The sequence below is a fragment of the Macadamia integrifolia genome, chromosome 7 (genome assembly GCF_013358625.1).
Source record: "Macadamia integrifolia cultivar HAES 741 chromosome 7, SCU_Mint_v3, whole genome shotgun sequence".
Classification (NCBI taxonomy): domain Eukaryota; kingdom Viridiplantae; phylum Streptophyta; class Magnoliopsida; order Proteales; family Proteaceae; genus Macadamia; species Macadamia integrifolia.
In genome coordinates, this window is record NC_056563.1 from 24273674 (window position 1) to 24294317 (window position 20644).

Genomic DNA, 20644 nt, shown 5'->3' on the forward strand with positions numbered 1-20644 from the left:
TACTGCCTTCCACTATGTATTTGAATTTATCTAGATTTTACAATGGTTGAGGAATTAATCATAAACGGATGTGAAATCATAAATGATTCACCATGCCGTTACTAAAACTGGAAGAAGATCCTCTCCAGCCGCTGGGATGCCTAGTGAGGCATTTGATAGTTGGGGGTGCTTGAGGCATGCACCCATTAGTTGGGATGCATGTCCGGGTCCTTCGAGCTGTAGGGTGCTTTACTGGCATCCTAGCCGCTGGAGAGGATCTGGATCCACCATCTCTCAGCTTGAATTCATCACCCGATCAACTGATCACCACTCTCCAAGTCAGATATACTAACTACCAAGTTTGTTGCATGACGTCGAGCTAAGATTTTTTATTTTTTTAATATCATTAATGAATCACAATGACAGAAAGAGCTTAAGAGGACATGTAGTATGTAAATTAAAAATTAGGGGTACAAGTTTGGCCTGGGGAGTCCAAGCCCACTCAAAATCGACAGGGTGGGCTACGATTGAGTTTCCTAGGCCCAGTCTAGGACTGGGCTGGCCCTAGGCTGAGGCGTTGGTTAGCTTCAGTAGCTCAATAGTAAAGCCAAGCAATCGAAGCATGCAATTTTGCTCTGAATAGGAGAGGAGGGTGACGGATCATCCAAAGGTGGGCATTTATTGAGGAGAGAGAGAGAGAGAGAGAGAGAGAGAGAGAGAGAGAGAGAGAGAGAGAACCATGGGGAAATGCGAGAGGATGTGTCTAAGAATCTACTACAAACCAGCATCGAGCATTAATTTTTCTTATTTTTCTATCATAAAAAAATAATTGATAAAACACCTCACCGAATCTCTAACTAAGGATATGTTTTTTGTTTAGGAGTATGCTCTTGCGCCTGACATAGGGGGTGTGAAATGATCATTACACCCCTCTTGGTCAATGTCCAAGTATGTGTTTACATTGGCTGAAGCATTCGCACATGGACCACACTCCTGAATAGAAATTCCCTTCCTAAAATTTGTTACAAAAGTACATTCAATCATCTTTATGTATAAAGTTTAAAGTTAATCTAAATTTTTATATATATATGAGTGTGTAAATGACTAAATGACACCTCTATTAATGTGTTTAGAATTTGACATTTCATTTAATTGTTTTTTTATTTTTATTTTTATTTTATAAATACTCTTATTTTATTTTTAAAAGCACTTGATGCAATTTTCTTTGATAAATCAATCATAAATCCATTCACGCTTTAGGGGTTTCAACTTTCACGAGTGGATCAGATTTATGTATGAAAACATCGTTGATCCATGGATTTAGGATCAATTTTCTCTCTCATCTATAAATTCTAAATCCACTGACCATGGTTCTGGTACGTGTTTTCAACAAGCAAAAAGCCCTTTAGATGTAGAGAAAGTCAACATGGTACTTAAATGTAAATGTGAAGAAATCTGCCACGTGCAGATGTACTGGGCTAGACGGGTCGCGTTGGGAGGAGAAGGAAGAGTGGGGTTTGGGGTTCGGTTTGGATAGAGAGAAAACCGGGAGTGGGAACGAGAAAATTATGAATGGGGAAAGCCAAAGGGGAACAATACAGAGACTCAGCCTCTGTGCGTCTCTACCCTACTCGCCTTTGAAACTTGGGAAGGGGCTTCAGACATCTCTGATTCCCTTCTTCGACCTCCTTCCCCGAACCGGATTGTCCCCCCATCATGGAGGATCGGCTCTGCGCACAAAACGAGGTAACTCCCATCTCTCTCTCTTTCCTAGAAGGTTAAACCCTGGGTGGAGTTAATGACCATCAGCTTCCATCTTTATGGTTGCAGACTTGCGGTTTCTATTGGATTTTATCTTTCCTTTGAGTTCCTTGTGCGATCACACGCCCCCTGGGGGTGGTTGGGTTGGGGGAGGTGGGAAGTGTGAGAAGAGAGAGAGAGAGAGAGAGAGAGAGAGAGAGAGAGAGAGAGAGAGAGAGAGAGAGAGACCAGCATACCTAGAAAACTCAGCCTGTTGCGGAGGAAAGAAACGGAATTCACTTATGTAACGGCACTAGAGGACTTCCTCTCCCTTTTTTTTTTTTTTTGGATTGGGAACTGGGGTGTGTAAAAGGAAATTTTAAGGGTAAATGCGGTGCAAGGACGCAGTATCTGGTGATTCTGAAATGGGTATGCGGTTGCCGCAATCAAAGCATTAGTGTAGTTTTAGTTCCTAACGGGTGTTAAAAATGTAGGTAGAGTGAGAATCCTGTTTTTGCTGGTAATTTCTGTCGGAAATGATTTTTGCCTTTGTGAATGTGTTTCAATTAATCGGTTCAAAAAAATGTTGTACTTTTGGAATTTTTAAATAGATGAAAGCTTAGGGATTGATTTAATTTAGTCATTTATGTGCAAATTTAACTGGAAAAACATCTGATGGTGCACTAGAAGAGAATTCTTTCGCAAAACCACTCCCAAACCCTCCAGGTTCTGTGTTCAGGAAGCTAGAAATTACTTAAAATTTATCATTTGACCATTCAGTATATATGCTAGTTATATACCCAGCAAAGCATGCGATTTTTCCCCCTATTTATGTGCCTTTGCTTTACCAGTTTGAACCTTTTTTTGTTAACAAATGAATTCTTGGATTTGATTTGTGTTTTAGATGGAAGAACCATCATTCAACAGTGAGACATTGACTGAGAATGAAGACAATGAAATTGAGGTGGGGAATAATGATGATGGATTGGAACCATTAGCCATGATAGAACTTGACAGTGTAAACAGTGTGACTCAAAGAAGGAAGGAGTCAACACCACCTGTCGTAGGGATGGAGTTTGAATCTTACGATGAAGCTTACAACTTTTACAATTGCTATGCTAAGGAAGTAGGATTTGGCATCAGAGTAAGGAATTTATGGAGAAGACAGAAGACTAATGAAAAGTACATGGTTGTACTATGTTGCAGTAACCAGGGTTTTCGAAGAAAAAAGGATACGCATCGTTTGAGACCAGAAACAAGAATTGGTTGCTTGGCAATGGTGAGGATTAAGTTGATGAGCTCTGAAAGGTGGAGACTGATCGAAGTTAAGCTTGAACATAACCATTCAAATACCCCAGCAACCGCACAATTCTATAAATCACATAGGATGATGAATGGATTCATTAGAAAATTGGAGTTGGGTTGTGATGCAGCGGTTCAAACAACTGATCTTGTTGATGAACATAATCAATTGGAGCTTAAAGAAGAAGAAGCAGAAGCCCTTCAGAATTACCTTTGCAAAATGCAGTTGGTGAGTCCAAGCTTCTTTTACTTGATGGATCTCAATAATGGACGTCTAAGAAACGTGTTTTGGGCCGACGGAAGGTCTAGAGCTTCATATGGTTACTTTGGAGATGTAGTTATATTTGATACTACGTATTTGATGAAAAAATATGACTTGTCGTTTGCACCATTTGTTGGAGTTAACCATCATGGGCAGTCAGTGTTATTGGGTTGCAGTTTACTTGTCGATGAGTCTGTAGAGTCATTTGTTTGGTTGTTCAAGACATGGCTGACATGTATGTCAGGACGATCCCCATCTACCATAATTACTGACCATAATAAGGCATTGCAAAAGGCAATTGCTGAGGTGCTACCAGAAACTCGTCATCGTATGTCTTTGTGGCACATTATGGAAAGAGCTCCTGAGAAATTGAAACTCCTACATGAATTTGAGGAAGTTAAAATGGCGATGAGCATGGCAGTTTATGATTCATTGAGAGTGGATGAATTTGAAACAGCTTGGGAGGATATGGTACAGCATTATGGTGTTCAGGACAATGAATGGCTTCAGATGGTATATGAAGATCGACAGCATTGGGTGCCAGCTTTTTTGAAGGATACTTTTTCTGCAGGAATGGCAACCACTCAAAGGAACCAAATTGCAAAATCTTTTTTTGATGGATATGTGCATAAGCACACTAATTTGAAAGACTTTCTAGGAAAGTATGAACTAGCTCTAGTAAATGCATATCAAAAAGAAGCCAAGGCAGATATTGAGTCAAGGGATTTATGTCCTTGCTTAAAAACAAGATGTTGTTATGAGAGACAGCTTTCCCAAGTGTACACATGTGAAATATTTCGAAAGTTCCAACATGAGGTTGAAGAGATGTTATTTTGTTTTAACACAGCACAAGTACATGTCAGTGGACCAATCGTTACATACATAGTCAAGGAACGTGTTGACGGCAATGCAAATGAGATTAGGGATTATGAGGTTCAGTATAATACAGCTGATATGGAAGTCCATTGCATCTGTGGTTGCTTTAGCTTTAATGGTTACTTATGTAAACATGCACTAAGCGTGCTTAACTATAATGGTGTCGAGGAAATTCCGCCTCTGTACATTTTACCACGATGGAGAAAGGATTTTAAACATGTCTTTGTTCCAAACCATGGCTCCATTCGTGTTGATATTGACAACTCAGTGGAATGGTATGATCATTTGTATAAACGTGCTATCCTAGTTGTCGAGGAGGGGATGATATCTCCAGAACATTTCAAGGTCGCTTTACAATCTTTGGAGGACTCCCTAAGCAGGGTTCATCTTGTGGAAGATATTGAGTTAAATATAACACCTACAAGAGCACAACGAAGTATGGCTGAAACTCATAAGGTGCAAGATCTTTCTCAAGTGAAGCGACCATGTCGACCAAAACAAAGTCGAGGCCAGGTGGAGAAAATCTGTGAAGACACATGGGGTAAGGTATGGTAATGACTTCAAGAACTTATGGAGTCTTTAGTGTGTATTCCCATAATTATTTAGTGAAAGTTACCACAGTTCTTGTAATGGTATGAAGCTATACCATGCATAGGGATCATAATTTTAGTAATTGAAGTGTCCAAAATGTGGGTTCCCATGCCGAAAATTCATTAGCCAAGAATCAATCTAATTATGTGGTATAAAGTGAATTAACATGTAGATCCTTTTTGGATAGTATAAAGATGTTATAAGGCAAAATATCTACAGAACAATCTCAATTAACACGTAGATCCTTTTTGGACATTATAAGATACAAGGCAAACTATCTACAAAAGAATCTCTCTTTGTAGACAGGTGTGTGTGTGTGAGAGAGAGAGAGAGAGAGATAAGAAAACTAAGGAATAAAACCTAGTTATCAACTCATCAACTCATCAACAACTACAACACCAACAAAAACCTCAATCGTATCCCCACTTAATGGGGTCGGCTACGTGGATACAAAACAAAATAGGAAAATCTGAGGTCAAACAAAATAGGAGATATGAAAGTGAAAGGAAAGCAGCACAGCCCAGCAAGTCGGGAAAATCTCAGCTAAATGGGGTCGGTTACATGGATCCTTGCCCTCTAGTCGACTTAGGACAAGTCCTAGACTATGCATGTTATTCCTTATTACTTCTCCTATGGTCAGTCGACTCTATCTGAGGTCATACTTGGGACAAGACCTAGACTATGCATGTTATTCCTTATTACTTCTCCTATGGTCATTTTAGGACTGCCCCTAGCTCTTTTAGCCCCTTCAACCAGAATCAGATCACTTCGCCTTACTAGAGTATCCCTAGGCCTCTGTTGAACATGGTCATACAACCTCAAATGATTTGTTGAAGCTTGTCACTGATCAGAGCAACTCTAAAATCAGCTATAATACAATCATTCCTTATTTTATTCTTTCTAGTTCTGTCACACATCCATCTTAACATTCTCCTTTGTTACACATAGCTTCTCTAGATGATACTTCTTAACTACTCAACATTTTGCCCCATACATAATAGCAAGTTATGCAACAGTTATATAGAATTTTCCTTTAAGCTTTAAAGGAATACATTGGTCACATAGCACTCTGGTCGCACCTTTCCACTTCATCCATCCCTCTTTAATTCTTTGTGAAACATCAGCCTCTTTATTAAAATATTCAGTTTGCGGTATCTCTCTCCTGAATTTTCACCATATTAATATCCATCATGGTGTGACAAGTTACACATCATATACTCCGTCTTCGATCTACTAATCTTAAAGCCTCTTGTTTCTATGGTTCATCTCCATAGCTCTAACTTTCACTATATCGTACACTTTGTATCTCTCTCTCCTCAATTTTCACCATATCATTATCCATCATGGTGTGACAAATTACACATCATATACTCTGTCTTCGATCTATTAATCTTAAAGCCTCTTGTTTCCATGGTTCATCTTTCTCATTCACCAAAACAACATCATTAGGTGAAGAGCATACATCACGGGACCTCGTCTTAAATGCTATTGGTTAAATCATCTATGATAAGCACAAACAAATAAGGGCTTAAGGTTGATCCCTGATATAACCCAATCGTAATTGAGAATTCATTGTGTTTACCTCCCACAAATCTCACATTAGTCACCACACTCTCATACATATCTTTAATTTCATCCACTTATTTACCCAACACCCTCTCTTCACAAGAACATTCAGGATAAATCTCTAGGGATTCTATTATAGGATTTTTCCAAGTCAATAAAGACCTTATGGAGATCCTTCTTTCAGGCTCCATATCGTTCCATGAGCCTCTTTAGTAAGTAAATAGATTATGTCATGGATCTACTTGGCATAAAGCCAAATTGGTTCTCCAAGATATGAGTTTCTCTTCTCAAATAAGCTTTAGTAACCTTCTCCCATAATTTCATAGTATGACTCATTAGTTTTATGCTTCTATAGTTATTGCAACTTTGATATTTTTGTAGATCGGAACTACAATGCTTCTCCTTCATTCATCTGCCATTTTCCTTGTATTTATAATCTTGTTAAACACATTGCTTATCTAAGATACCCCACATACTCCTAGGCTCTTGCCTCTTCCACACTTCTATTGGGACCTCATCTGGGCTTGGTGTCTTGCCTACTTTCATCTTTTTTAAGGTTTCTTTAACTTCCGTCACACCTCCACCACACCAATCTTTTGTATATATCTATGACGTGTGGTGTCTTGATGAATATTGCAATCTTCTAGGTCATTCCTACGCAAACCATCTCCATTTAGTAAGTCACAAATATACTCACCCTATCTCTTCACAATGTCCTCAGCCTTTATGAATACTCTTCCAACCAAAATCATCATTCCGTCAAAAATCATTCTTTTTTCTCAAGAGTGCAAAAACATTGAATTCAATCCTGCCAATATTTGGCTTAAGAGTAAGCCTAAGATTTTGGGCAAATGTTCCCTATTCAGGCCACCAAAGGAAGCTTATGTTGGTGGCCAAAGCATATTTTCCACTTGGCTTGTTGGATGGGGACAAATTTTGTGGACATGTAGACTCTTAGGTCTCTTGGCCATAAGTCAAGTTTCAGCCCATTTTGTGTTGGCCAGGTGGCAGAACAAAGCATTGAAAATCTGGGACTACCAAGAAGGTTCATGGGACTACTAATGGGGGGCATGGACATACATAAGAGGCTATACATATGGCAGGGTATATTAAATTTGAGTCCCAAACTTGACATGTGGAAAATCTGGATGTTCATCTATCTATTTGAGAGTTAGTATTGCCACATAATCTTGCCATGTGGCAGAATTAGGTGGACTGTCAAGGTAGGCTTCCCTTACTGCGGCCTTAAAAAATCATATTTGCTGTTGTTTTTTTGTGTATACTTATTGTTTCTCTAAGTTGGACTGACAAGAAAATGTGCCATTTATATAATGTTATTTAATTCTATCATAAATATGGTTTCAACTTCCATTTTTTATTGCTAATCTCAATGCAAGACTGCGCGAAGTCCTCCTGTGTTACTATGCTAATGTCACCTCCAACTGTTTGTAGAATGACACTCAAGTTGGCAGCAAGCGGTTACGGCCCATTGAACCTGCAACCGCAAATCTTGATCTTGGCAACCTGGTTGGCACTCAACTGACACAAGAGAGCACTTGTCAATCGGTTAGTAGGCCTGTACGCTCAGCAATTTTTAAGATCAAAGTTCTTTGTCATAGTTCTGTATGTGTTCTACGAACCACTTAACCACAATTAAATTGCCAATTCTGACATCATAAATATGTTGCTTCTTTCTACACCAAGTCTCTGCATGTTTCTGGTGAAAACCATGTGAAAAAAATCAAGCAAAATCTTGTTTTCTTTTACTGATTTTACCTGAAATTTTCCTTTTTTCTGAGGTTTTAACCTGGAATCAAATGGATCCTAGGAATATATATATATATATATATAAGTAACTAGGATCAAGCTTTAAAGCATCCATATGGCCAGTACAGTTTGATACTATACTTATTGGGAAATCAAAAGATTCTTTACCATCAGACCTTCTGAATTATTGGATGTATTGATAAAGTAACAGTATAGGATGAAAGAGTATCTGATGCAGTATTAGTATCATAGGTGGACCAGTATGACAGAATCTAGAAACCCAGACCGAGATAAACGGGTGCCAAAACTGGCTTTTGGTCCAAAGGGGGTTGGTAGGAGATAGCATTTAATCTTTTATTTGTAGTATGTTTTATTTTAGTAAGAGTTAGCTACGTGCGGGGATTTGATTCAGTTGCCAGTTTCCTTGTTTGAGAGTAGTTTCTATTTTTTAAAGATTTTTTTTTCTTATATATATGCTGGTAATCAGTGATGGAATTTGAGAATTGAATGAAAGTCAGTTTACCCATGGTGGTGAGTGGTGTTGTTGTGTGTCTTCTTTCACAGGTGATTCCCTCTTGCTTTCTCTCTTCCTTTGCTTCCCCACCCCCCCTCCCGAGTTTATTCTTTTATATTCCTTCTTCCTTGCTGTCATTTCCTGTTTTGTGGGGGTGTTCATAAACCCTTAGGTGACCCAGACTACCACATCTGGGTCTGAAATACCACCTGGTTTGTGTGATTTTATCAGAACTTCAAACCTGGTCCTGCAAATTCCCTCCTCAGGTTCAACAATTAAAACTTATTTTGGTTGCTGGTCGATTGATTCCAATACTCCTGTGATATATCTATCTTCCTTCAAATTTTCTGGTTGACTGGTTGTCAAAAGGGGTGAGATTTCTGCTTCCTTTCTGGTTCTGTCCATGGTTATTCTTCTATTCTTCTTAGTGCTATTAAAGACCAATTTTTATTAAGAGGAAAAGATTCCCACACTATATGTACGCAGATTCTTTCCAATGCTTTCTCACAAAAGTGTGGGCCCCACACATGTATTTTGTTTTGATTTTTTTATCTGTTTTGAAAATGTGAAGTCCAGATGGATTGATACCTTTTTCAGACCACTTATTGGTGGCATTGTGCAATTTCCTTCCCACACTGGCAGCGTGGAAAAACCCTCTCCCTTTTATTAAATTACACTTTAGCCCATGTTTTCATAACTTCTGTTTCCCCCCGCCCTTCTCAATCAAGTTCCAGTTTTATCCTTCTCTCTTAAAAGTTATCAAAAAAAAGGATCCAAAACATCTATTTATTTACATAATTATCATTACTTTCTTATATTTGGACTCTTGTCATTTGGGTAAGCCTATAACGATGCCAAAGTAGGGTTTTGTGATCCGCTATCACTTCAGTATCATTCAAAACATTAGATCAAGATTAAAGCATATATTATTTCTCAACCCCCCCCCCCCCACGCGAAAAGGGGAAAATCATTAGAGTTATTTGGTTTGGGTTGTAGTTCATTGATCTTGTGGCATTAGATCCAGATGAAATCAATATCGTTCTCCAAGTTTTGGTGGATTGTTCAAGAAACTAGTCAATGTGCATGGATGCATGGGATTTGTTTGTAAACAAAGTGAATATTTGAGTTTCAATCATGGATGTAGTTCACGGTATCATTTGATGCGATCCCAGGTTCAAAAACCCTGTTTGGGATCACTTGGGCCCACCCAAATGCTTATATAGATTAATATGTAATGGGGGTGGCAATCTGGTAATTAACCAGATTTTTTGAAGAGGTTACTAGGTAAGTTAAAAAGAAAATGATATGAAGTGGTATAGGAATTGTTGAGCAGGGGTTGATGTAGATAAGTCAGTTGGGTTTATTTTATTGCAAATAAGCCTTGGGTTGTGTTATATATGTGTTGGGCCTTTGATCCCATGGGTTTTCTTTGAAATGGACCACTTTAATGGGCCTAAAATATGGGTAGAAGGTAAAAAAACGGGATTTAATTAATTAGTTTTGTTAGTTGCTATTTAATTCAATAAAGGCTCATTAAGCCATTGGTCGGTTGTAAAGTCCTATATGGACTATTAGTTAGTTAGTTCTATTCCATGTTGGAGTCATAAAGTCAAGTCCTAGTCCTATTTTGAATTCCTAGTTGTATTAGGAGTGTCTAGTCCTATTGGGAAACTAGCTCCTAAGTAGTTTGATTGCTATCCTGCCCTCTATAAATAGAGGAGCCTATGTACTCATAATTAGAAATTTAAATGAATGAATTATTGAGTGATTACTCTTTAGCTAAAAAAACTGTTATTGAGAGGTGAGATGCCTAAACCTTTGAGGGGTGTGATATCCAAAACCTGAGGGGTGAGATACCCATTCCTTTATTCTCTTTCACCCTTCTCAACCCTCCATCGATTCTTCTTTTTCTATTTTTATTTTCTGTTTATTGTTATTAGAAGTTCAGACCTGTTAAAGCATACAAAATCAGAATCAACCAGCCAAAGAGTTCTTGTTCTTGAAGCCAATTGACCCTCATTGCTGCCCAAGTTTGAGATCTGATCTACAGATCCTTTGGAGGTCTGGTTCTATACTCTAAGAAGATCAATCGATCCTCTCTTGAAGGTTATCTGAAGAAGACAAGTTGATGTTCCTGCAGAATTCTTCACATTCTCTCTCTTAGGTCTGAAAATCAAAAAAGTGCGTAACTCCATAACCAGCCGTTAGAAGCCCTTCATATTTAGGGGTTTTTGTGCCCTCCCTAGGGACTATCTACACCCAAAAGTACAGCTCAATCGGACTCCCACAGACCTGGCCGCACCTTTATCTCTCCAGCTCTATAGAAGGCCTTTCTCTCTCCTATCGGGTTGGGTTTTGGGCTGGTTTTGCTCCTATATGGGTATTGTATCCTTAAGGGTTTATTTGATGGTATTATTTCTTTGTTTCTTGCTCCTATTTGTATTGTTTGGGGTTATAAACTGTGGAGTTAGTTACTTGTAATCAACTCCTGCATTAGGGGTAGACTAAGAACTAAAGATAAGGACATGAAGGACTTGGAGTTAGAGGTAAAGGGAGAGGTAATCTTGGAACTCAGCAAACTAAGGTTTAAAAACCATCCATGATGGAAGATTACTTTCAACCTTCAGCCACGAACAGAACCAGTGAGAAGGGGAAGGCTCAAGGGTAAAAATTCTCTTTCGAAGGGACTTGGACTGACTGGAAACTATAGGGGAAAGGCCGATATTGAGGAGGTCTATTGTTTGCACAACATCAACAGCTCAAACTGAGAAGAAAGAAAGTAATCTGATCTCTGAAATTTCTTGCAGGCAGTAATGCTGAAACCAGATCTGAATATTGCTATGAAACTCACAGGGAAGAAAGGAAGAGAGAGGGGAGATAGCTCAAGTACTGGCCACACAGGTTTAAACCAAAAAACAACTCAATTTATTCTTCAGTTCCACTCCTACGATGGGGATTACAAGCATATATAAAACAAAAGAAATTTTGTTTAATAAGGAAACTACTCAAATAAGGAAACTGGAAAACACAATCTACTTTCCTTTGTGACCTACCCCAATAAAAGATTATATGATTATCCCAAGAAAAATAAATAAAATCCTAAATATCCTACTAGACCACAAAACCCAATTGGACTCATTTCATCTCGGCATGGATGGCCAAACGGTAAAGCCGGTTCAACCACAAATATGCATCAATTCTCCTGGTGTTTAGAATAAAATGGGAGATTCAGCACCACTCGTTCGACATCCATCCTTGATTGTAAGAAATCACTGATCAGACCACGATGGAGCGGTACGAAATCTGCGATATGAAGATCGTTGTTGAAGTAGCAAGTTGGAAATACAAAATTGACTGGTTCATTCAAGAGGTCAACTTGTTTATTCTCTTCCACAAGTCGATCTTCAACAATTAATGGCACCATGTCATCCCCCAAGATTGATGGCTCGTGTTTTGGCTCATCCACCCTTAATCGACAACTGAGATCAATTTGTCAAAGGAAAATTCCATACAATCAGATGTGACTAGCAATTGGGTCTTGAATTGTGGCCGAGTCTCTTCAAGATTCTCTTGCATAAATTGAAGTTGTTGAAGATAGCTAGTAAGAGGGTTGGTTCAATTGGCTAGGTTTTCTTTGATACCAATTTGATGTGATCCTAGGTTTGAAAACTCCGTCTGGGATCGTATGGGCCCACCCTAATGCATAAATAGTTTAATATGTAACAGGAGTGGCAATATAGTAATTAACCAGATTTTCCAAGGGGCTTACTAGGTAAATTAAAGGAAAAAAGGATATGAAGGGCTTTTGGAATTATTGAGCAGGGGTAGTCTAGTGTTTTGGAATTATTGAGGTGGGGTAGTCTAGGAACTAAAGTTAAAATATGGATATGAAGGACTTAGAGATAAAGGGAGGAGTAATCTTGGAACTCAGTAAACAAAGTAGTTAAAACCCTCCGCAATGGAAGGTTACCTTCAACCTTCAGCCACAAACAGAACCAGCAAGAAGGGGAAGGCTTGCAGGTGAAAGATCTCTCTCGAAGGGACTCGGACCAACTGGAACTATCGAGCAAAGGTCGATATCAAGGGGGCCTATTGATTGCACAACTCCGACAGCTCAAACTGAAAAAGAATAAATTAATCTGATCCCTGAAAATTTCCCAGGCAGTAATGCTGAAACAAGATCTGAATCTTGCTGTGAAACTCCTAGGAGGAGGGTTTATATGTTATGGGGCTTAAGTTGCCTAGGGCTGATGCAGGTGCACTTCCTTGGACCAGCCCAAATCCGTTGGCGAGCCCAGATGGGGATGAACCGGGTCCAATTGGATTTTTGGTTCTTTAGGATATTTAAAATTTATTTTATTTGGGAAAGATATGTAATCTTTTTATTTTGAGGTAGCTATTAAGCATGTAGGGAAATTTCGAATTTGAATTTTATTGAGTTTCTATTTTTGTTAGTCTAAATTTTTGGAAGCTATTAGGAGTCTTGGATTTTTGGGTTTTATGAATACACGTGTAACCAAAAAGTCAAGTAAGGAAACAGCCTCTCTGCAAAGCAGGGGTCAGGCTGCATACATGATGACCCTCCCCAGACCCCGAAGTGGTGGGAGCCTTGTGCATTGGGTACGCCCTTTTTTTTTTATATAAATGCATGTGTAACCCAACGATGGGGGTAGATTGAGAATGAAAAGATGAGTTGAGTTGTTTGGGTTGAAGCCTGCATGGCTGCATGTGCAATTCTCTTCCCTCATCCCCTTTCTTCTTCTTTTATGTGATCTCTCCCTTCTCCCAGCGAGATTTCTCTCTTCCCTCGGTTGTGATTCTTCCATACTCTATTCCTTTGTTCTTTGTTCTTTGTTCTTTCTTCTTGTTTTGTTTCTCTTTCCTTTTCCTGTATTTTCTTTCTTGCTGAAATCTCCTGCTTGGTGACCACTTGGCAGAGAAGAAAAACTTACCAGACATTCATACCAGGTTGCTTTTGAACCTGAGATTCTGGGCGAGAATTACCACCCCTCAGGCAATCCAAGCCCCAGAGTTTCAACTCTCCAGCCCCTGTTATTATTGACATCTTTTCCTGCAACCAGAATAGAGCACTACGCTACTGCCAGGCTCAGTTTCAGATATTGAATACTGATTTTCTGGTTGGATGCTTGTCGAATCAATTCAATAGGCATGATGGTTGGGAATTTATTCCTAAAACTCTGGTTCAATTGGTCCTTAGGTGAGAGAGCTGTCCTTCCTGCAAGAGAACTCACCTCCGCTGGAATTTCCTGTCGAGAGGTTGAAGAAGACCCTCGATTTGTTGGGTGCAATTCTTTTTCTTTTTTTTTTCATACTTCCCGATATACCTCTCTTTATTCCCTTTATCCCTCTATGCTTCATTCATTCTTTACTGCCCCTTACCTTTAAATTATACTTACCTCCATATCCCTCTCTTATGCAGTTATACTAGCTACCTAATCTATCCTTTTTTAATATCAGAAATTCCATGTGTTATATTTCTTGTTGGTTCCTAAAACACCCTTGAAAATTCTGATTTATTACAGATTTGCCACATCCTTTTGGTACTTGAGTTGTGTTGTATTCAGGTCAGGTGGGTCCATAAGCTATCCAAGCCGGGTTTTCAAACCCCGGATCCACACAAGGGCGGAGGTTCTCACACCCAAATCTCAGGCCCAAAGGAGAAAGGATGAGGGAGATCAAACCTTAAAAGAAGGGGACTGTTGGGTCGTGCACAACATATCGGGGCTTGCTGGTTCGTCAAACGAGTACCTGTGACAGTTAAAAGCAGAAGTAGTAGAAGAAGGAAGAGAGGGGAAATCACAAAAGGACTGGCCACGCAGGCTTCAACCAAAACAACTCGATTCATTCTTCAATTCTACTCCTATGATGGGGATTACAAGCATGTATAAAAGAAAAGAAATTACTTCTAATAATTGAAGTAAACAAACTAGGAAATTAACTTAACGAGGAAACTGGAAAACACAATCTTATCTCTTACATTGACCTACCCAAATAAAAGATTACAGGATTATCCCAATAAAAATAAATAAAATCATAAATATCCTACTAGACATCAAAACCCAATTGGACCCGGTTCATCTTGATCTGAAATTCTGAATGGCCGGACGGGTCAAGACGGTTCAACCTCAAATCTTGCATCAGTATCGATCACCAGCAACACCGATACATATTTTACCAAATATCTAGGGTTCAAACTGATTCACCGATACCGATTCCTAAAACCGTGGTTTCAACTATCTGCTTGACATCCATGCTTTAATCTGTAGAAGCTATAAGTTGCTATAGTACGAAGACATTATTTATGCTTTTTCTTTTTCTGGTAAAATATGGTTTAGAAATTCTTTGTATGTTTTTTCATAAGAACATTTTCAATTGTTTCCTAAGATATTACATCCATGCATTAATTGGTGAAACTGTTGTATAAGTTGCTGAAGCACAATGTACATTATATATACCTCATTTCTTGTCAAATATACAGTAGAAGTACTCCGTATGTTATTGCCTCAAGATATTTTCAGCTGTTTCCTAAGAGTTTGCATTTGTATCTAAAATACTCACAAATCACAATATATGACTCTTAGGTCTTAATTGAGTTCATTGATACCCCCTCAGATATCATTACATAGTACCATAGTTATCAAGGCGTCACCTATAGTTATCAAGGCGTCGCCTAGGCGACAACGCCTTCTTGGTGTCACCTTGATTTTTGACCATCCTCCATCACCTTGATCGCTTTGTCGCGTTGGTAGTTATTAGTTATGTTCATACTTTTAAGTGCTGATTGGGACTGGTTAACCTTAGAGAAATAATGACAGGAGTCAGAACTGACCTGAAATTTGCACTCTTTTTCTCTTGATATTACAAGACCAATTTGCATCCACCTGGGTAATGTTCCAGTGTGACTCTGAACTTCTGGGTGTGTTCTTTTCAAACTGCAGTCAATTTTTTTTTTGCTAGGGTTCTGTCTTGTTTAGATCATTATTGTCATTCTGATTGCAAACTAACAGCCATATTTTTCAGGGCATTGTGGAGCAATTTTTTATTGGTGTTGATCAAGATGTATGAAAGTGAGGTTCGATAGCTTCAATGAGAGATCTTCTTAATGTTTTGGGCTTGTAAATTTATTTGTTGCTGTTTACCAAAGCATGTCAATCAATTTCATTCTCTTTTGAGGTTAATATGCTGAGTAATCTTTGGTGCAATTGGAGCTAATCAAGCGGGTTCCATTCTGTAAATGAATTCATTATGTGTGATATTGAGGCTGACAGACATTTTAGTGTAAGTTCCCTTCTGTAAATGAGGTTTATGTACACTATTCTTGGAGCAAAATCCTTTAGGGTTATATCTTGTAAGGGACTAAGGCTATTGCTCTCTATTTTGCTGTCAAAGTTTGGATAAGGTTGCCTAGGACTACCAGGACTCCCGGGTGTGCACCAATCGTCATTCCTCTTCTTAAATTATATGTTTTGATCCGATTAATGTGAAAATTGAAATATATTCTGTATGGATGGATAATGAATTGAATCTGCTAGTGGTTGCAAACTCACTTGGTGCTCTAGGAAAGAAAAACAGGAAGCCATGATGTTCAACAAAATGAAACCCAGTTTATATGCCATCCATAGTCTTCTTGGTATGGTTTAACAAGAGATCAGACTAGTCTTCACAGCACACAAAAATGATTTAAGAACTTCCCATATTCATCTGATGCATCGACGATGAGTTCATAGTTGAGATCAGACTCTGGTGATATGCGATGGTCATCGTTTCAATTCTATCCCATGATTGGATGAGAAATTACTAGGGATCGTTTCCAGCAGCTGTGGTTCCACTTGAACGTATCAATTGTGCAACTATGATGCTTAGTATTTCTTCTTAAACTACGAAAGTACTTTAGGGAGAAGTGAGCCCAGAAGAGAAAAAACAGTTCTGGAGAAAGATGGCCCTGGTTAGTTATGACAGAATTTGTAAGAGCAAGGATGGGGGCCTGGGGTTTATAGCCTAGAGGCTCAAAATATGAGTCCATATAGTTTGTTTAACAGTGCATAAAATGACATTTTTTTTACACAATGAGTTTTTTCTGCACTGTTTTGACGTCCCATCCCACTTGCATTTTCTGGAATTTAGACCAGAATGAGCTGAAACGGCTGAAAACCACAATATTTGAAATTGAAATTCTTTGGGCGGAGGGGGGAGTTAATAATTGTTGTGTACTCATTACACTCACCCAGCTTGATAGACAATTCAGTTATGTGTATTTCAAATGAATGGCAAGCATTGTTTAAAAATAGTACAAGCAGAATCTGACCGATTCTCGACTGATTCCAGCTGATCCAAAATGGAATCAGATCAGAATTAGCTGGACCTGATTCAGATCCCGATTCCTTGTTTGAAAACCCTGATTAAAACCATTCATTCTACAAATAAACGCACAGAAACTACAATAAATCTGTTTAAATTCAAGTTAAATAAAACGATCACCAATTGTTTTCCACTGCTGTGATTTACTGTTTTTAATTGATTGAACCAGACGGCTGATAAGATCAGTACTAAGATTTCACCTGAATGTGACAAGTGCGATTGAGGTTGACAGAACGTCCTTCTATTGACACTTGAAAAAGCAGCTTTCAAGGTCTTGTCACTTTGGTGAATCACTTAAGCCCTGATATATTTTCAGTGCCATGGAGCTAGACCAGTGAGCTATTATGCTTTCTTCAAACGATGGCTGCTTCCAAGCCCACCTCCTGGTTTTCATTCAATGAACGCTCAATTTTATGCCACTAAAATAACTTTTCATTAATTAATTTCGATCAAGAAAATAGTATTATTAGTTCCAAGTTGCAACACAAGATAAAGAGTTACAACAAGGCTAAAAACATTTTAAGTTTTTCTCTGGAAGGGAAAAAATGGGCACAACACCACCCCATCTGATGCAGCTGATCATAGACTGGTTAAAATAGCCTTAGCCGTCACTAGACCATCCTTGGGCGCTGAAACTATCAGGAGCAATCAAGCAGCAACTTTCTTGGACATTACAGAGTTGACAATAGTTGCAAACTCAGGACCCTGCAGCACATAGATTTAAAACAGTGCAAGTCAATTAATGAACTGAGACAAATTCACAGACCAAGAATAGAACCAATAGTCTGAAAGCATAAGATTATATATAATTTTCTATATGCAGCACTTAATACACCTACATGCTTAAACAAATTCGGAATTATGGGCTATTACCGCAATTTAATTAGTACATTATTCATGCAAGGTCCTTACCATATAAATTACTGGTAGGTCCAGAGCACCAATGGGCTATCATAGGAGAGATTACATTTCAAATATCAATCTTCTTGGTGTTATTAGCAGGGGCAGTTTTGTACATAAGAGGAATTAGGGTTTCTCTATATGTAATGACTTATGTAGGGCATTTATGTCCTTTATTTTTTTAATCAATTAAATAAATATGAGGCATGGTGGTCTAATTGACCTATTCACGCAATCTCTCTGGCGTCCCTCGTTCTCTTGCAGGTTTGAGTCTTGCTCACATCAAATCCCATAGAAAGAATGTAAACAATAAATTGATAGACAACTACTAGTGCATCTTTACTTTATGGGCATCCAGATGAATAAAACTGATTAGACAGTTATAAGGTAAATCCAACTTGACAGATTTTCTGTCAAGGAAGTCTGCCAAGCCAAATGACAATCAAGTAAAAGATGTGATATTTGCAAAAGAGATGCTTAAGACTAACCCTACCAATAGTTATTTCAGGATACCACTATGCAGGGGGTATTTTCTCTGGGAACAGCAACTCATTAGCAAATTAATTTTAGCTATAAGCCTATGACAGCCATTTTCTTGCTCTACCAGAAAGGACTTCATTAAATGTGCAATCTTCTGAACATTATGCATAAAAGACTCGAGTTGTTCTTGGGATAAGCTAGAATCCTGAAAGCATTTCTTTTTCAACTAAAGTTTGTTTTTTGTCCTACAATATTCCAGAAAAGCTGAGGGTGCACTAGTGTAAGCATTCATGGACATGAATGAGCATATAAGCAGGCATTAAATTTGAACATTAAAATACCAGATCTTCATGGCATTGCCGAACTTTTACAAATTCAAATGACCCCAGTATCAGGATGATTGTGACGGGTCCTACAATATTCCCAGAAAAGCTGAGGGTACACTAGGGTAAGCATTCATGGACATGAATGAGCATATTAGCAGGCGTTAAATTTGAACATTAAAATAACCAGATCTTCATGGCATTGGCGGACTTTTACAAATCCAAATGACCCCAGTATCAGGATGATTGTGACGGAGTACGGGACCGAAAAAAGTTTGCTCCACAATGGTGGTTTAGGTACTAGATCTACCCATGGAAGAGACTTGTTGAAAGGAAGCAATGTTTCCTTTTCCCCTTTTTCCTTTTTCTTGGGGATTTGGGGGGGGGGGGGATGGAAGGTGGGGTATCGTAAAGGAGCTAGGTATCTTATGTTTGCAGAAATAGATTGTAGCAAACTACGATGCAAGGACATGCTAGTTTTTGGCAAATGTGGCATTTGACGTTGCAAGTGGAGATAGGTTTTGGGAAAGGATAGGTAGTCATGTCAGATGTGACGAATTACCAAAACTTGATAATGCAGTAACTCGGAAGGGCTCAACTATCAACCAATGGTACAAAATTGTGAACCTGTCTACCATCATTTATGGGGAGAAAAAAGGTCCGCTTATTATCATTGCAATCGATATATGAACAACATTTAAGTCCTCTTGTGGCTGATAAAGAAGATTTTGGAAGATGGATCCAAGTAGCTGCTTAGAGTGAAGTCATACTATGAATCTTTATGTGAGAACTAAAGGAATGTAGAGAAAGGGGAAAATTTCAGGCTACGGGTGATCCACCTAGAATTGCTCTTTTCGCTTGGACTCTTGCCAGGTAAAAAGTGCTGGCTATTGGATTAATTTTAAAAAAGGGTTTCAGAACTGGCAGTTGATGCCTTAAGACCACCTATTTTCATGTTGTAAATTGTTGGTTTAGTTGGCGTGGTCTTGAGTTTAATGGTTAGAATTGAAATCCTCCTCCAGTATTGAAGATTACTTTTATTTCATGGACTGTTTATACTCTCTTTCATGATGTAAAGTTCTTTCTCATATATAGCAATGACATGCATTTTGCATCACTCTGTGTGTGAGTGTGTGTGTGTGAGAGAGAGAGAGAGTAAACTAAACCAATAGGCCGTTGTGTGTTATGAGAGTACCTTCAGGGAAGCACCACCAACAAGAAAACCATCAATATCATCTTGTTTTGCAAGCTCCGCACAATTGCTCCCATTTACAGACCCTTCCAAACAAAGGAAAAGAAAAAATATTTTTTTATGAGATGAAGAGTGATGAGCACAATAATGTGTGAAATCTTAGGGATATAACTGTACATTTTGCCCCACTTTGGATAGTACTACTTTTATTTTTCTTGTTTTTTTTAGTTTCCAAGTCTACAAGAGAAAGTGCTTAAAGTGAATCAAGAACCAATCCAAAGGTAGGACCCACTTATTGGTACCACATCCTCTCTCCTACAAAATCCTGAAGATTATTTTCTCTCCTTGCCACCTCACAAGATCTTGAAGATGCTATGCAGAGATTCCTTTCTGATTTAATCAAGATTGCAAGATATTGGTGAATATTGTAAGGAAGGAATAGAATTTGTTAATTTTGGAAACAGATTCTCTCTTTCCTCACACAATATCTCAGAGAATGAGGATTTTTACTAAGATTTAATTTTATTTTCTTTCTTTTCTTAAAGAAGACTTGTAGAAGGAAAGAGGCAAGAAAAAAACCCTATAAAAGTCCCTTCCTCCCCCCTCCTATTTTATTATTCCCCTTAGTTTATTTTCTAGTTTATGCTTAGTCCCCTTAGTTTATTTTCTAGTTTATGCTTAGTTTTCTTCTCTCTCCCTCTCTCACTCTTTAGTTTTAGTTCTTCTCTATTTTTGCTTTAATCACTTTTGTAATAGTTTTTTATGTCAATTAA

General features: G+C 38.4%; 1 protein-coding gene and 1 pseudogene across 2 annotated transcripts; one reads left to right on the forward strand and one right to left on the reverse strand.

Moving 5' to 3' along the window:
* The first annotated feature begins 1508 nt into the window (after positions 1-1508).
* On the forward strand, positions 1509-15947 carry LOC122085055 (protein FAR1-RELATED SEQUENCE 6-like). 2 transcript variants are annotated; one of them, XR_006142000.1, is made up of 4 exons: positions 1509-1725; positions 2624-4700; positions 7769-7882; positions 15639-15666. XR_006142000.1 is itself a non-coding variant. In XM_042653495.1 (4 exons), exons 1-4 carry the CDS (start codon positions 1696-1698, stop codon positions 15681-15683), a joined length of 2271 nt encoding a protein of 756 aa, XP_042509429.1. In that variant the 5' UTR covers positions 1513-1695; the 3' UTR covers positions 15684-15947. The 2 variants fall into 2 exon arrangements, 1 of the variants encoding a protein (XP_042509429.1); XM_042653495.1 differs by having other exon boundaries at positions 1513-1725; positions 2624-4705; positions 15639-15947.
* A 1327-nt stretch (positions 15948-17274) lies between these two features.
* Positions 17275-20644, reverse strand: part of LOC122084693 — a 21503-nt pseudogene continuing 18133 nt past the window's right edge.

Excerpts from the sequence above, each read along its gene's own strand:
- LOC122085055 (XM_042653495.1), top strand. The coding sequence starts at position 1,696 with ATGGAGGATCGGCTCTGCGCACAAAACGAG. Across the intron at positions 1,726-2,623 it reads GGCTCTGCGCACAAAACGAG|ATGGAAGAACCATCATTCAA; the intron begins GTAACTCCCATC and ends TTTGTGTTTTAG. Across the intron at positions 7,883-15,638 it reads AAGAGAGCACTTGTCAATCG|GGCATTGTGGAGCAATTTTT; the intron begins GTTAGTAGGCCT and ends CATATTTTTCAG.